General features: G+C 41.9%; 1 protein-coding gene across 1 annotated transcript; it reads left to right on the forward strand.

Moving 5' to 3' along the window:
• The first annotated feature begins 14,160 nt into the window (after window positions 1-14,160).
• Window positions 14,161-17,526, forward strand: LOC142209591 (fibroblast growth factor 21-like). Its single transcript, XM_075278600.1, has 3 exons — window positions 14,161-14,425; window positions 16,500-16,603; window positions 17,233-17,526. The coding sequence occupies exons 1-3, from the start codon at window positions 14,161-14,163 to the stop codon at window positions 17,524-17,526; spliced, it is 663 nt and encodes a 220-aa protein (XP_075134701.1).
• The last annotated feature ends 960 nt before the right edge of the window (window positions 17,527-18,486 follow it).

Genomic DNA, 18,486 nt, shown 5'->3' on the forward strand with positions numbered 1-18,486 from the left:
ACTGGGTCATACCCTTAGATAAATTCTATAAGGGATTTAGTTTCCAAAATGGAATCACTTTTGGGGGTTTCCATTGCATTGATACTTTAGGGGCTCTGCAAATATGACATGGCACCTAAAAACTATTCCAGCTAAATCTGACCTCCAAAAGCCAAATACAGCAGTTTACAACCACAAATGGGGCATTGGGTGGTATGACTATCTGTCTGATAAGCAGTGAATTTCATATTTTGAAAACTGCAATTTTTCTCAAATTTCCATCAAATTTCTTATTTTTTTTTATAAATAAATAAGTACAAATCATCAATGTTTACTACTAACATGAAGTGCAATGTGTCATGACATTGTGTAAGTTAAAGCGTCTCAAAGTTTTGGCCATATAAAGTGCACTAGTTTTGTAGAAAAATTTGCCCATTTTCATGGCTTATAAATGCTACTGAATGTTATTTGAGAGATACATATTGGGGCTGTGAGCCAAAATGAAAAATGACAAATAATTGGCTTTTCAAAAAAAAAAAAAAAAAAAGTGATGGGAGAAAAGAATGAAATCAAAATACTTTTGTCTTATTTTATAACAACACTGTGGCACCAACAATGTAATACAGTGGATTGTTCCGGTGGACCAAGCCACAGGAGATATCTGGCTGAGTGGTGGCAATGGTGGTAACTGTGGCAGTACTGAAGGGGCTAATATGATGAACCAGGCCACAGGACAAGACTGCCTGACTGGTGGCAGCTGTGGCAAAGCGTCTGGCTGTGAAGTAGGGCATAATATGATGGAGATGACCGCAGAACATGTCTGCCTAAGTAGTGGTAGTGGTGGTAGCTGTTTAGGAGCAGCCAGGCATCAGCAGCAGTGCAGTAAATGGTAGATGATGATAAAAGGAGACGGTGACACTGCTATTTGGAGGCATCAGCCAGAGATGTTTGAAAATTCTCACACATCCATGCCTGATTCCTTTTCTAAAAGTAATTTTATATCCAGCTCAAAAAAACTGCCTCCGATTGAATTCAATGGGTTCCTTTTTCCGTGAGCACCGGCATCCAGTGACTGGATTCTGAGGCAGCCTCCGCGTCAAAATTGGTTCCGTGCGGAAATGGAAATTTTTTTTTCAGCGCTGATTCTGCTGTGACTTATCGTGCCAGAATTAGCACCAACTTCCTCCATGTGAATGCCCCCTAACACTCTTTATTGACTAAGAGGCTGTCAAATGGTGCCAAAAGCCAATCTATGTCACAGAGCCCATGTGATCCGTCTTGTCCTCTGTATTTTAACTGCACAAATTATGTTGCAGTGGCCATTTTGGTTCACTTCAGATGAATTACAAAGATTTTTGTTTAGTTAAAACCAAAACTTCTGCAAGAATTCAGGTCGAAACTGGTTCTTTGTGAATCAGTTTGTCTATCTCTAGTTGGCAGCAATTCACTGCTATCTGTATAGCACAAGGAGACCTCAGTATACAGAGAAGATCAGTGGCGTAACTAGAAATGACAGGGCCCCGTGGCGAACTTTTGACATGGGCCCCCCCCCCCCCCCAAAAGGCATGCAGGCTGTTTGTGAATAAGAAGGTGACGTGGGGTGCAGGGTGTGTATAAGCAAGAGGGGAAATGGGGGTGCAAGCTGTGTGCGAGCAAGAGGGTGATCTGGAGGGGGGAACCCCCCATTCCACCACACTCTTACTCACCCACAGCCTGCACCCCCATTCCCCCTTCTTTCTCACACACAGGTGGCACCCCCAGGTCACCCTCTTTGCTCACACACAGCCTGCATGCCCATGTACCCCTCTTGCTCACACACAGCCTACACCACCCATTCCTCTTGCTCACATAGGGCAGAATGGGGGGTACAGACTGTGAGTAGGAGGGGTACATAGGTGTGCAGGCTGTATATGAGAAAGGAAGGAATGGGGGTGCAGACTTTCTCACACACAGCCTGCACAGCCATGTACCCCTCTTCCTCACAGCCTATAACCCATTCCCCCATTGTACACTGACCTGTACAATCTGGGTAGCTCCGCCCACAAAAGACAGTGAGTCTATGTTAGTAGATTAAAGGACCTTTGATGACATCATGTTGACGTCATGTCTCAGGTCCTTCGATCTACTAGTATAGATGCCAACACAGGGCCTGGGAACAGAAACTTCTATCTCCTGCCCGCTGTCACAATGCAAGTGCAAGGAGGCAGGGGCCCGGACAGCAGTCGGCCCCTGCTTGGGTGCAGTAGTAAAGGCAGCAATTGCTAGCTTTACTACTGTTAAAAGATGGACTGTGGTGGAGGCAGCTCCTCTCCATGTTCAGGCAGCCCCTGGTACTGCAGTTAATAGGGCCCGTTACATGCTGGAGTTACACCAGCAGGTAACAACCTATTTAAAAAAATAAATCTGCAGCGGTAGCAGCTGTCACCGGGCCCCCTAGTGTCCCGGGCCTTGTGGCAGCTGCCACCGCTGCTACCACGGTAGTTCCACCCCTGGAGAGGATGCAGACATGTAACAGATAATATCAGAGAGTAGGAAAAAGTAATAGGTGAGGAGCTGAGAGCACATGGACGTACAGAGAAGGCACAGAGCAGAGAATGCAGGGAGAGATGGAGAACAAAAGTGGACCATATTTTATTTTACTATACTAGTAGAATACCCGTGGCTTCGCTCGCAGAAAATATGTTAAATTGTTGGTTATGCTAACTAAAGTAAAATTTTTAGTGTCACACTGAAATTGACATTTTCAGAGCATTTACAGTAAAAAAAAAAAAAAATCCCACTTTAAATTTTTATTATTTTGGCATTTTACTAATTTGCTGTAAAAATTGATGTGAACAACTTTTTTTTAAATGTCAATATTTGTATTGATTTTACATATTCAACACATATTATGTAGTATAAACTATTACAACTATTTTTGAACAATTTTTTTTATAAAAAATAAAAATTTATGCACCTTACACAAACATATAAAACATTTACACAGCCTCGGGCGGCGCTGCGGAGGCCGCTCTCCTGCGCTGGTCCAGACATCTGCGTCTCAACGCCGGTTCATGTAGGTTTTTGCTGTCCGCTTGAAAAATCAGACATCTTTGTGAACAGACAGTTAAGGACACCCACGGACAGTAAAAAAAACGCACCCAATGTCCATTTAAATCAATGCAAAATGTAACGGACCCAGCTAGTGTCCGATGCTAATGTCTGCTCAAGATTTGGCGTGGACATTAGCATCGGACACTAGCTGTCGAACACCAACAGTAGTGTGAACGCTCCCTTATAGGATGAATAGTAAATACAGAGCAGCCCTCACACAGTATTACTATGATCTGAAGGAGCTGACATCTCAGTAATGAAAACCACCGCACAGGCAGACTTGTGGAGTTGCCCATAGCAACCAATCAGAGCTCAGCTTTCACTTTACCTCAGCAGCTTCAGTGATGAAAGCTCTCTGTATAGTAAGCAATAATGACAATCTTACTATCAGGCAGTTTTCACCTGACCAATATTACTGCTCAGTAAGGGTGCTTGCACACTACACTATTTTTCACGGGCCTCCGGGCCGTGGATTCTCCAGCTCCATTGACTTCTATGGAGCCTGCAAAATTCACAGCATTGTGCACAAAGAAGTCTATGGAACCGCCATATCCATGGCCCGTGAAAAATACTGTAGTGTGCAAGCAGCCACTAAGGATACCAGATGTGTTTTGTCAGTGTGTGCGTGTATGTTTGTGTGTGTGCACGTGTGTTCATACACGTGTGTGGTCCTTGTATATGTATGCGTGTATGTTTGCATGTGAGCCATGTGTCTGTGCGTGCACAGTGCAAGTGTCCTTGCGTGCGGTAGTTGTGTGTGCTCTGTTCATCTATGTCCGTAGTGTTCATTCATCTGAGTGTGTTTGCATGCGTGTGTGGTTCCTGCGTGCGTGTGGTGTGCATGTGGTATTTTTGGGGTGGTGTTTGTGTTGTGTGTGTCTAGAGTGGTCTGGTGTGTGTGTGGTGTGTTGTGACATTTGCGTGGTGTTATGCTTGTAGGTTGGTGTATGTGTGCTGTCTCTGTGATGTTTATATGGTGTTTGTGAATTGTTTATGTGTTGTGTTTGGTGGTGCGGCCCCTTTAGCAGTGACTCTTTGGCGCTGTCGCTATAATCTGTCCATGTCAGTCACAACTGTTGTTTTCCCATCAACACTTTCACTTTTCCCCATTATATGTATAGGGCCTAACTTCGGGGGCCCCAATCTCATGACGGGGGGATGCTAGTGAAATGTATTCTTCTCCTGTGGGTAGAGAGGGGGCGTGCCAAATTTCACCCAAATCGGGCGAGAATTGTGGATTTGTATACAGCGGAATACCACAAATTTTGCGTTTTATATATATAGCTAGATTATATATTCTGTTAGCCTAAATTGTGAAGTTTTTTTTTCACAAAGTCTGACCATAGCTCAAGCAAAATTGTTAGGTGGTAAAAGGAGTACTGCAGTCCAAAGCTATTGATAACCTATCTTCAGTGCTAGGTCATCAGTAACAGATCAGTGAGGAGTCCAACATCAAGGACCCCTGCTGATTACCTGCTTGAAGAGACCACAGCGCTTGTGTGAGCACCATGACTCCTTCACTATTTACATCATACACCATCTGTTTCATAGCCGTCATGCAATGCATTTACAGCCTCGTGAAGAGCATGTAAATATAAATTATAAATAGTGAAGGGGTCATGGTGCTTGCACAAGAACTGCAATCCCCTCAAACAGTTAGTCAGCGAGGGTACTGGGTGCTGGACCTCCACTGATCATCTTATTGATGTTGTTCTTATTGATGAGGAAAGTGAAAGAGAAAAGCAAAGATACAGGCACTCCCTCAGGAGGACCATCAGCTACCAGCATACAAAACACAGGGAGAGGTCTCACCAGATTCAGAGTATGTTTTTGCTTGTAATATTGTAATAAACAGTATGCCCCAGTATGTAATGTACCTCGTCCTCCTGGTCTAGTCATTGTAATACCTAGATAGGATCCTCCAAAAAAGGTATACCGGTATTCTGCTTCAATCTGTAGTGGATTCAAATAATTAAAAAAAAAAGTGAAATGTATTAAGGTAAATCAAGATAAAGGCTTCTGTTGAGCGCTACTGTTGGGTATATGCAAAACTGGGGGTCTGACAAAGGCCATAAGCAAAAAATCGGGACAAAATATATGTGACCTAAACTTATATTTTTCTATATAGAGTACTAGTGCATCTCAAAAAATAAAAATATCATCAAAAAAAATTATTTTAGTAATTCAATTGAAAAAGTGAAGCCCATATTTTATATTGACAAACAAAGGGAACTTTTTCAAGTGTTTATTTCTGTTAATGTTGATGATTATGGCTTACAGCCAAGGAAAACCCAAAAGTCATTATCTCAGAAAATTAGAATATTATATAAGACCACTGTAAAACATTTATTTATCACAGAAATGTTGGCCAAATGAAAAGTCTGTCCAGTAAATGCCCTCAATACTTGGTGGGGGCTCCTTTTGTATGAAAGAAGGCATCAATGCGACAATGTGGAATGGAGGGATCAGTCTGTGGCACTGCAGAGGTGTTATGGAAGGCCAGGTTGTATGATGGCAGCCTTCAGCTCGTCTGCATTGTCTGCATTGTTGGGTATGGCATCTCTCATCTTCTTCTTATCAATACCCAATAGATTCTGTATGGGGTTAAGGTCAGACAAGTTTGCTGGCCCATCAAGCACAGTGATACTGTGGTTATTAAACCAGGTCTTGGTACTTTTGGCAGTGTGGACAGGTGCCAAGTCCTGTTGGAAAATGAAAATTCCATCTCCAAAAAGCTTGTGGGCAAAGGAAAGCCATGAAGTGCTCTAGAATTTCCAGGTAGACAGCTGTGCTGACTTTGGTCTTGATAAAACACAGTGGACCATCACTGATCATGGAAACTTCACACTAGACCTCAAGCAGCTTGGATGGTGTACAGCCTCTCCGCTCTTCCTCCAGACTCTGGGACCTTCCATATGAAATGCAAAATTTTCTTTCATCTGAAAACTCCTTTGACCACTGAGCAACAGTCCATAACTTTTTGATGATATTCTAATTAGTAATACTTGTAATACAAATATGTCTCCACACATAAAAACAAGTGTCAGTGAATATTTCATCGAATAATGGTTTCAAAGAGGCCGCTGAATTATTAGACAGGAAATGGTGACTCATGTATCAAGAGATAAACAAGGAGTAAACAGAATTCATTCATAAAAAGTGTGTCAACCTTCCCCTCCTATAAAAAGTGCATGTGCGTTACTGTGGCATAATATATAAAGAAAAGTAGAGAAAAATGCATAGCTATTATAATTTTCCAAGGACTCAAACCGTGCGATGTTAAAGTGTGAAACTTAAAAATCCAATAGATCTCCTGATTGCGCAGGTGCCGATATCTGTTCCTTGAGGTAGATGGAATCTCTTCCGTAACAAAGAGTTATGGACAGTTTAAACTTATCCTTGGATACCGTTTCAGTTTCCTCTTTGCAATCATTTTATCTAGGCAGTCTTTTTGAGGTCTTTTTCTTAATCATAAAATCTTTTCTATAGTGTTTTTTTGCCTCGATTTGGTTTCAAATGCCGTCCATATGGGATGTTTTTCAACCAGCTAGGAAGGTGGTGGCTACCATAAGGAAGATAGCTGTTAGTAAGAACTTTTTTAAAGAACTTTTTTGTTGTGATCTTGCCATCCAGTAGGAAATATAACATGAGGTCAAGAAATTCAATGTTGGTGTTGGAATGGTTAAGGGACATGGATATTCCCTAGTTGTTCGAGTTAGGATATTCTGTGAATGTGATAGCCTGCTGAAGAAAACTGCACCATCAAATGAATAAGTCATCAATAAAACATTTGTATAGTACAATATGTTTAACCTAGGAACTACTGTACTGTGCGATGTACTGGGACTCTAATCATCCCATGTGTCACAATATGGTGACACAAAAAAAAAATATTCTATTTTGCAAAGTTTTTAATTTTTTAATAGGTACCAAAACATTACAAATACTATATATATTTGCTATCACTGTGATCATACTCACCAGCAGAGTGAAGGTAACATGTCATTTTTACCACATAATGAATGCCGTAAATATGGAACCCATAAGAAATTAGCACAAATGCATTTTTTTTTCCAGTTCCACCTCATTCTGAATTTTTTTCTACCTTCCCAGTATATTGCACAGGATATTCAATGGTGCCATTACAAAGTACAATTTATTCTGCAAACAATAAGTCATCATGTGACATTGTGAACTGAAGAATTAAAAATTGATGGCTCTTGGAATGTGGGGAGAAAAAACAGAAATGCAAAATGAAAACTGTCTCAGTCCTGAATGGGTAATATCACAGATATATTTATTACCTGCACCTTCAGTTGGTAACTATTCCAAGAGTCCTGCGGAGTATCAGTAGACTCTGTTTAGGCCACTGCAAGTCATGACCCATTTAATAGTCCTTGTGATCTTAGTTAAATTTTCATACCTTTTTCTGAATAAGCTCTATCTCAAATTTATTCAAGTGATGGAAGATTTTACTATCCCACTCATAAAAATGCTTTGGAATACTTTTGTAAGGTTTCCATTAGGTCATTGCCAGGGAATTGCTAGAGCGATTCCCCAGTAGCTGCTGCTGAAACCTGAGAGGAAGGGAACGACAAGACAATGAGACCTAAGACTGAACCCATCCACAGTCCCTATTTGCCTCACCTACCCGAGGCGTTAGGGGACAACTGGGCGACAGTGCCTTCCTATGATGAAAGTGATAACACAGAACGCAGATAAGATGAACAGCAACAAACGGGAGGTCATCTTGCACAAGGCAAATAATATCAAGCACAAAAGTGAGTGTACAAAATCAATATATAGAAAGAACCGGACCCAGACTTGATTGGACAAGATGCTGTCAATCAGACAAGTCAGGCTGAGATTAATTTCTTGAGGAGCACAGGGAAACAAAGGTGTAAGAGATGCGGTGGAAAATCAATTACAAAGATGAGGGAATAGAGCAGTGTTCATACAGAGCAACTAGAACCTAAAACAAGGAATCATAACTGAACCTCTGAACAGGCAAATATGTTACAGTCATTAGCCTTTATAATTGCCTCACAGGCCTCCATAATTCTTTCATCATATTCAGAGTTCACAAGGCACACTACCATGTGAAATATATCATTGTAAGGGCCAGTTCACACGGCGTTAACACGCTCGCATTCTGGCACGTATACACAGGGCCGCCATCAGGAATTTTGGGGCCCCATACAGCCTAAGTGTCTGCCCCCCCACACACACACACGACAAATTTAGCCCCGCCCACTTTTCTGTTGACTCCGCCGATTCATTTTTCACGTGCTCCCACACAGTATAATCCTCCTACAGTCACCCGTAAATTATATACCCCCCTCCATATCTCTCCCAGTTTCATATACACCCTTCCTCTGCCCCCAGTTTCATGTCCCCCCTCCATCTCTGTCCCCAGTTTCATGCTGTTCTCCCCCTTTCAACTGCCCCATTGTCATGCCGTTCCCCCCTCATCTGCCCCAGTGTCATGCCATTCTCCCCCCTTCATCTTCCTCAGTGTCATGCCATTCTGCCCCCCTTCATCTTCCTCAGTGTCATGCCATTCTGCCCCAGTGTCATGCCATTCCCCCCCTTCATCTGCCCCAGTGTCATGCCATTCTCCCCCCTTCATCTGCCCCAGTGTCATGCCATTCCCCCCCTTCATCTGCCCCAGTGTCATGCCATTCCCCCCCTTCATCTGCCCCAGTGTTATGCCATTTTCTCCCCACCCCCTTCATCTGCCCCAGTGTCATGCCATTCTCCCCCCCTTCATCTGCCCCAGTGTCATGCCATTCCGCCCCCTTCATCCCAGTGTCATGCCATTCTCTCCCCACCCCCTTCATCTGCCCCAGTGTCATGCCATTCTCTCCCCACCCCCTTCATCTGCCCCAGTGTCATGCCATTCTCTCCCCACACCCTTCATCTGCCCAGTATCATGCCATTCTCCCCCCCCTTCATCTTCCACAGTGCCATGCCGTTCCCCCCCTCCCCTTCATTTGCCCCCCTGTTTCATGGGCCCCTTCACTTACCTCTTCCATCGCTTCGCATCTCACGCCACTGAAATAATTTAGGCGCGATGTGATGACGTCATCACATCGCGCCTACAGACGCCGAAGCCGGACAGCAGCGTTTAAAGCAGGAGCTGAGCTGTCACAGCTCCTGCTTTAATCGCGTAAGTATTCAGCTCATCGGCGTCCGACGGACGCCGATGATCTGAAATCGGGACCGGCAACTTCGGCAAGTGCCGGGGGCCCCAAGAGGCTCTGTGGGCCCCGGCACTTGCCCGACTATGCCCTGCGCTGACGCCGGCCCTGAATGACTGGTGCAGGCGCCAGGGGGCCGGCACACGGTGGCAGGCCAAAACCGGGCCCCCACCAGTTTTCAATTTAGATCGGCGGCCCTGCGTATACACGTGTCAGAATGTGAGCGCTCAAAACAGATCACATTCATTTCAATAGATCGTAACAATAACGTAACGGCCGCAAAATTACACACACAAAATTATGCGCGTTATACTCCCGTAACGACCCATTGAAATGAATGTGATCTGTTTTGAGTGCTCACATTCTGACACGTGTATACGTGCCAGAATGCGTGCGCGTTAACTCAGTGTGAACTGGCCCTAAGAACAAAACATCCATATTGTGCTTAATGTTTAATCTTTAAGAGTTTTCTATATCAAAAAATAGATGAGATAGAACTTTCGCTTTCTCAGATGGGAGCCCCTCACTCATGGTTACTGTCGGTGTTGTGCTATTAAATGTCCTAATGAGTTTATTAATCACAAAATCCCAAGTGTCCTGTTTATTTTCTGGCATTCCATCAATGTTAAATGCTGCTACGTTAATGGGCTTGACTTCAGTTGCAAAAACCAGATGAACTTGGAAAAGCCTCCTAGATGTAATACTTTACAATAAAAATGTGTTTTTCTACATAAAACCAATGGTGTCAGTGAATATTTAATTGAATAATGGTTTCAAAGAGGCTACTGAATTATTAGACAGAAAGTGGTGACTCGGGTATCAAGAGATGGACAAGGAGTAAAAAGAATCCATTAATAAAAAGAGCATTCAGGTCCTATCATTGTTTAGATGCTAGGTGATACAATGCAGTGTTCTCCCATAGACATGGGACACCACTGCAGCACCCATAACTACTGTTATCAAAAGTACACCGTATGGATGGGGTAGGGGGACTTGTTCAAAGTTTGGACTGGGTCCCACAGGCCTTTGTATGCAGGACACCACTGAATAAAGCCCTGTTCAGGATGGTGCCTGCAAAATGGAAGAGTCCTTTACTGTAAGGATTGGAGTCAGGGTTAGGCAGTGCAAAGTGACACAGCTGGGAAAGCAACACTGTGCAACTAATGACAAAAGGGGTCGTAGGCCCTGCAGCTATAACTATGCTGTAATATCTGAGATGAGGCAGACCAATGCACTTCCTAATTGAAGTGCGCCTACCACGGCTCCTAACCTTCTATCCGGCGGCTAGGATAAGGGGAGAGGAGGCCCTGAAAGTCCTAGGGACTGGAGTCACGGGGTCACACCTAAACAGAAAGCACAGTGTAAATGTAATGCAAAACAAAAGACTAAACAGCATGGAACCAGGGAGGACCACAAGTCCCAGCAAGACACAGAAGAGAAGGCGAGGTCAGACGAGCAAGAGGTCAAGCCAGCAGATATAATAAAAGGTACCAAATCAAAAGACAAGGGATAGTCAAAAATACAAGCCGGGTCTAAAAACCAAGAAACATATGGAATACAAACAGACAGGGAATCAGACTGAGCAGGGGGACCAGGAAACACAAAGTGAATGGCTGGCAAGGATCCATGCCTGGGTGGAGTTTAAATAGCAGCAGAGAACACACCTGATGGCTAATGGCATGGAGACAGAAGGCAAGGAAAAGATTAACCCTTAATGACCTAAGCACACCCAATAGAACTCCTAACACGTCTCCCAGGGAGATGCCGCGCAGCAAGGAGACCGCGGCGACTCCGTATCCTGACATTCACCATGTGTTCTTTCATTCATCCTGAACTTTCTTTTCTTACAAAAGCTAACTGCTCGGTCCCCAATTGTGTCTGACCTACAGACCGAGCACAGTCACTGTGCTAGCTGCATTGAACCCATGGAGCTACTTCACATGTGGCACTGGCACTATACTTATCAGTTGCCAGCACACTATGACACTGAATACATTCACCTCAGTTGTCACTCATTGTACAGGTCAGTCATTGTCTAGTCAATCACCATTAGTTTCTAGAGTTGGGCAATTAGTCACCTAATAGAAGACCCTTGTCTCTCAATCCTCTGAAATACAGTCCCATCCTGCAAAATAATGTCACAAGACACCAAGACACACAATGGCACAACGTTCAAAGGCATTCCATAAACCTCATGATGCATAATCACCCAATGCTGTACTCAACCTGTCATTTTCTAATGCAATGCACCAAGTGAATCTTCTATTCACACAGGCATCATCACAGTTGGCCCCATTCTCATCCACACACCAGCTTCCACCAGCTGAACACACATACAATGCTAGCTACTCACATATAAGTTTTACTGCAAGGAATCCATTCCCATGCTTGTCTTCAGCAGAGGGTCTGATCCCTGCTAGTCAGGATTGGCCCTGCCGAGCTCCCCAAAGAAGATGACCTTATATTTCTTTGTGCTTCTCGGTGCAGTCTCACACACCAATCGTGCTTATTGCTGCCAAGGTTTACATAACCTCTCCTCCAGGGGTGTAACTAGCAAAGACTGGGCCCAATAGCAAACTTTTGACCCTACCAGACATAGTACCCCTTTCCTGGCATCTAACCAATATAACACAACATATACACACACTATAATGTCCCATAATGACTCCTCACCAAGTATATCCAATAGTAGCTCCTTCACAAAGAATAATGTCTCATAGTGGCCCCTCCACACAGTATAATGTCTCATAGTGACTTCTCCACACAGTATAATGTCTCATAGTAGCCCCTTCACAGTAGTGATCCCTTCTCACTGTTTAATATCTGATAGTGGCCCCCCACACAGTATTATGTTCCACAGTGGCCCCTACAGGCTTCAATATGCATGGCATTCTCCTGACACACATGACATCTGTGACGTAATGGAAGAGCTCTAATGATAGCAGGGAGTCATGCTAGAGCCCAGGAGAGGTGAGTAACACTGGTTTTTATATCCAAGGACTTCCCCTGGTCCTCCAATCATTAGACTCTGGAGACTGGAGAGTGTAATAATAGCAGCTTCGGTTTGGATGTGGTTGGTCTGAACGAAACCACAGGAGAACCTCGGGAGATGAATTTTGCAAGATTCTGCCAAAAAATCCTATTGCCTCGGCCATATTTACTTACCGATCCTACTCCTGCCCACGGTCGCCTCCTTTACCCCTTTGTTTATGTATATTTTTGTTTGTTTTTATTTTGTTTTTTAAATTAAAAAATGTTTCAAGTATTTTATATTTCCCCCTAGAGAGCTTGAAGCTCCAACCTTTTGATTTGCCATCTATGGGAGATTCGCTACTCAGCTATTGAGGCTGGTCTATTGCCACCATCTTTAAAGAGCCAGCATTCGCCATACTATTACGGCAGAAGCTGGGAATGGGTTAACAGTGAACTACACCAAGTCTGTGGTGCAGGAGCATCTACTGACTAACATTGGTACTGCTCCACCACCTTACAAATATATATATATATATATATATATATATATATATATATATATATATATATAATGCCTTCTTCACACAGATAGTGTTTGTTCAGTGTTTTGCATCATTGATATTGAACCAATGCAAGGAGTGGGTTAAAAATTCAGGTTCCAATCTTTCCATTATACCATACCACTGCGTATTCTCCACTCCTGGCAGTGGCTTACAATTACTGATGAAAATCACTGACCAAAACATTGATATGCGAATAAGACCTTACACTATGTATCCTAGCATTAACCCTTTCCTGTGCTGTAATAGTACTTAGCAGGAACTATTCAGCTCCTATGAGCAGCCATACTATGATGAAGCAGGTAGCGGCACAGGACAGCAGGCATCTGGCTCACACTACTAAAGTCAGGGATAACTGATCCCAGTGGATTAACAAGTTTCAAAGTCAATACTGACCATGGCATCTAAAGTGTTTAAAGTCGGTGGAGGTTACCCTGTGTCCGTAAAAGTCCAAATTTTTTAATGAATATCCACATTTTCTCTGCATTATGTGCTAAGGTAAAATAGAGAAAACTGTGCTCCAGAAAATATAAAAATCAAAAAAACCTGGTGAAGGTCCTATAGATTTCCTGTAGTAGGTTGTGTCTAATTCCCTTATCAATACAGATCATGAATAAAAACACACCTTAATATTCTTCAATAGGGGCCAGTGAGGTTTATATACTGATGTAATTCAATGACATTTCAACGTGCTGCAGGAGTAACAATTTATGATATACATGTACCTATACAGTACGTAAGCGTACTGTAAAGGGAAATATATTAAATAAGCAGTCTTGCCTAGTGATTCTTAAAAAGAATAGTGCGCTGAGCAGGATTAAGAAATAGCCTTTCTACAGGGAAAGGGTTAATGGGTGAGTTGCCAATCCCTCCGCCTTTCTTTCTCCCCAGTTTATGTCACCATTCAGTGTTGCATCATTTTGTAACCCCAGCCCCGGTGATCTCTGGTCGGAAACATGAAAAAATGTTTACTGTAACATGCTTCTCCCGGCTATCAAGAAAGTAAATAACTCATTCTGCTTTAAGTGAACTTCTCGTGCTCAGTGACTCAGATCTGATGGGGGGGGGGGGGGGGGGGGGACAGAAAAGGAAAAAACTCACAGTGAAATTGCTGGTGTTAAGGGTTAAAGACCAGAGTATAAATAGGTCTCCTCGCCTTCATTTTTGTCATTAGAAACCTGAGTCTAAACTAAGAACTAGGTATTCCCAGGGCACAGACAGTTTTATTTCTTGATAGGTGAAACTATTGCAAGCATATTTATTATTATTTTATTTTTTGTGTAATTTTTATAATACAATTTTACAAGATTAATTTGTATTAGTAAATATTATATTTTGAGCCATTATTTATTGCTATGGACTACTACGTGAACATAATGAACGGACAGCGATTTGTCTCAAAGCGAGAGTTTTTAGTTAAGAGTTTTTATCTCATTGCATTGGCTTTTAGTAGCGCCGAGAGAGCACTAGCTAGTCCTATTAGAGATAACAGCCCAATTCTTGGATTCGCGGACCAGGTACGACTAAGACATCTGTATGCAGATAATGAACACACAAATCTACATCTCCAGATTACCCCTGAAGGAAAAGTCAGTGGCACCAAGGAGAAGAACGTATATAGTAAGTATATGGTTGTCTATATTATTATCTGATTTCTTTGTTAATAATATTTGTAGTCTTACTCTATTGAATGCCCATCATTGTATAGTGAAAATTATGCCCAATATTCTACTATATGTCACTGGGGCCCAAGAAGCTGAGACTTGGTGAGGTTTCCGCTGTCCTCAGTGATCCAAGTGGTCTTAGAGAGCTGGGAAATATCAATGTTTCTTTCCCATGAGAAATAAGAAAGAAATTCAACTGTGATCACCAGCTCGCCAGTAAGCAGACTTGGTAACACAGCTCCCCATGTTTCAGGGTCCTGGACCCCAGTGGAAGTGATCTGGGCGTACTGGGGTAACAGCAGTAAAATAGGAATTTATATGGAAAGTATGGCCTACTTAAAGAAGAAGAGCAATCTTTCCATTATATTTTTTCTATGTAAAAATTTATCTCCTGGTTTTGGCTTATAACTACTAATGCAAATTACCCAAAATATTGCCGTGTGAAAGTAGCCGTTTACACAGAGAATTTCTGGAGCTCATGATGACTTTGCAGGCTCGCTTTGGCCTCCCTCTATGAGATAAGCACTTGACCCTAAACTGTATCAATGTAAAAAAAAAAAAAGTCTGTAATCCATTAACAAAAGAACAAAAAGCACTGCTAGAAATAGCCAGACAGTAAAATGATTGCTGCCTATTAGAGATGAGAAAACACTATTCGGAACAGCCGTTCCAAATAGCATGCTCCCATAGAAATGAATGGAAGCGGCCATTCATTTCTATGGGAGCGTGCTATTCGGAACGGCTGTTCCGAATAGTGTTCACTCATCCTTATTGCCTACCATACAGCAAAAGCTAGTTAAAAAGACTTACAAAAGTATAGAAGAAAAACCCCGTATTTACATGGTCAATTTAATATATCATATAGTATTATCTATAAAGTATATGGATATCATCAAATTATCAAAGCATGGAAAATATACAACCTCTGTAAAGAAACATTCAAAGGTCACTGTTCATCTGCTTTTGTGTACTATAGACAATAATTGTGAGTGTTTATGGTGCTATTTGCTATATATCAGCATTACATCAGACACATTACAGAACGCACTCCCAAAGTCCATAAAACAGTCACATGAATGAAATATAGTCAGGAATGAGATATTCAGAAACTTTTTTGAACTACAGAAGTTTGTCTTTCCAGATATCAATGTGTAAATATAATAATACAAGTGTGCATAGATGTATAGTGTAGTTCATTTAAAAAAATTCCATCAGATTTCATGGATAGAATTGCATCAAAATATAGGAATGGGAAATATATAGGAAGTTATTATACTTATCCCTCCTGCTAAATTCACTCTAGGCTTTGTCTCTAAAAAACGCAACAAAATCTGCAACAAAAAAGCAACTTTTCTGCAAGGTGAGGCCTCGATTTTGCCGCACTATTAAAAGTGGATGGGACTCTGTCCACACATTGCAGAAAAATATCTGCATGCTATGATTAGAGATGAGCGAGTAGTATTTGATCGAATCCCTCGCTCCCATAGGAATGCATTTAATATTCACTGCGCTTAACCCCTTGGTGTTCGGCCGCTTGCACGCATTCCTATGGGATCGAGGTATTCGATCGAATACTACTCGCTCATCTCTAGCTGTGATTTAAAAACCATTGAGCTATTAGAAATCGTAGCATGTGAATTATACCTACAGAAATGTTGGCGTAATTGAAGTAGAAAACTCTGCAAGTGTTCTGTGAACAGCACTGCTGGAGAAACTGTAAAAAGTTTCTATCACGGTTTTTCCCACAGCATTTTTTGGCTGTGGCTAGCTACATGGGGCCTTAGCCTAAAATAGGTAATTTTATCACAATCTGTTGGGCCCCTTGCATACACATAATTTTGCCAACCAAACTTGTTAATGACTGCTGATTTTCCCCTGCAATGGCAGCTCTTGGAGACATGTAGCATTAGATGTGTATATATTTAGTATTAACATTTGTATTTAGAGCGGATGAAAATGCAGAGGTCAGTATCTCAGGACCATGGCCAGTAGCCATTTTTTTAATGCTAATACCATATCTTGTCCTTTAGGTCTGCTGGAAATCAAAGCAGTAAAACCAAGTATTTTAGTGATCCGAGGACTGAAAACTACTCGCTATCTTTGCATGGATTCCAGGCACCATTTGTATGGATCAGTAAGTATCAAGTAAAAAGTATTGAAGAATTGGTTCAGCGCAACTGGACACTATTGTTGAGGTTTTCATAAGGTGTGGAAGCCAGCACATGTATTTTCATAATGTAAAGGGTTGTCTATCTTCAGAAAATATTATATGGTTATGTAAATCTTTATATACACTATTTAGAAAGTCGAGATAACTGAGGGGGTTCTCGATCAGTGACCCCACCACCCCATCATATTAGTGATATGAGAGCTACATTTCACAGTGCTGAATCGGGACGTCATGCACAAATGTCACCTGTGACGTCCCGAGTCCTTTTCTTAGGCCACTGTTTGGACCCCTCACCGAGAGAGCTTAACCTCTTAAGGTTTTACTAAAAACATAGCAACTTGTTATGTCTTGTATATCAGAAAACTGGCATTCATGACATAATAAATCTGCCCTATTAGGTATCACTGTTTGCATATCCAGACTAGTGATCAACAAATTGTATCAATAAAAGTACAACATGCTCCACAACAACAGAGCCCTCACATAATGCCTTTTAATGCAGTTTTTGTTGGCTGTCTCAATGTATATCATTTGATGATTAATGTTTATCCAATGAAAATAAATTTTGGTTTGTTTAATGTCTATATTAACAGATGGTTTACAAAGAAGATGACTGCAATTTCCGTGAAGTGCCACAATCAGATGGATACAACTACTATTACTCAGAGAAACACCCTGCTCAACTCACCCTTACTTCAACCAAAGGAGGGCACCAGATTGGCAAGCAGCTGGTCCGCTTTATGCCATTGGAGGCCACTATTTCCTTGGAAACCTTGTTTGCAGAAGATCATTCTTATGATCACCAACCTGGAGGCATCTTAGACATAGAAGATCCTCTAGGCTTGTTAGACAGGTCCAACATCTTCAGTCCAAGCCTAGATTCATAGTGACTAGAGACACTTCTTCAAAAGAAGTATTCTTTACAGCATAAAAATGGTTTCTCCATTGACTTTAATTTACAAAACAAGAACATTACCTGAATCCAAGTCAAAAGAAAGAAAAGAGCTGAAGTTTAAAGAAATAGACCGTTGTCACACCAGCTCCATACAGCACTTGTTACCTTTTATGTCCATTGATCTGTCCAATAAGAATCGTGATGAGGGAAAAGCTAAAGTTAAATGATCCCTTAATATATAAGATCTGAATGCACCAGCGCAGCACAAAGAAACCTCAGACTGTATGTGCTGTGTATGAGAACACTCCATGAGAAAATGCTGACTGTTCTTTAGAAATGCAGCATCTACATCTCGTATCCATGCCATCTGAAAACAAAGGGAAGTATAATGTAGCAAAACTTCTTTGGATTTTTGGACACCTCTTAAATTTCAGAATGGCCATATGTTGAGGACTTCTGGCCATCTGCAAGCCACTGAGGGCAGGGAGCAACTTCTTGTAATGCTGACACTGCCATGAATAACACTGTGCATCATGACTGACGTCCCTCACTGTCTGATGTCAGCCTGATGCCCTACCTAACTGCTGGCCTCACAGGGTGTAATTTAAGGCAATGACTGTAAGACAATATGAAGATGCTCCTAAAGACTAAAATACATTTTCCGAACTAAATGTATGCCAATCTAAAGGTTGTAAAATCGTTTAGCTTGATTTTTCAGCAGAAAAAGCATCAGCTCCTGTGCCTGTGGCATTACAGTGCCATACTATTATTAATATTGTGTTAAGTATACACTATTACATCATATTGAGCACATACTTAATGTTAAACGCCATAATAGTATAGCACTGTAATGGTGCAGGTTAAAGGGGTTAAAGTTACCAACCTAAAGGTCATAATAATGTGGACATTATCTCTAAGGCTTAGTTCACATCTTCATCAGAGTCTCCACTGC

This window comes from Leptodactylus fuscus, chromosome 6, assembly GCF_031893055.1.
Source record: "Leptodactylus fuscus isolate aLepFus1 chromosome 6, aLepFus1.hap2, whole genome shotgun sequence".
Classification (NCBI taxonomy): domain Eukaryota; kingdom Metazoa; phylum Chordata; class Amphibia; order Anura; family Leptodactylidae; genus Leptodactylus; species Leptodactylus fuscus.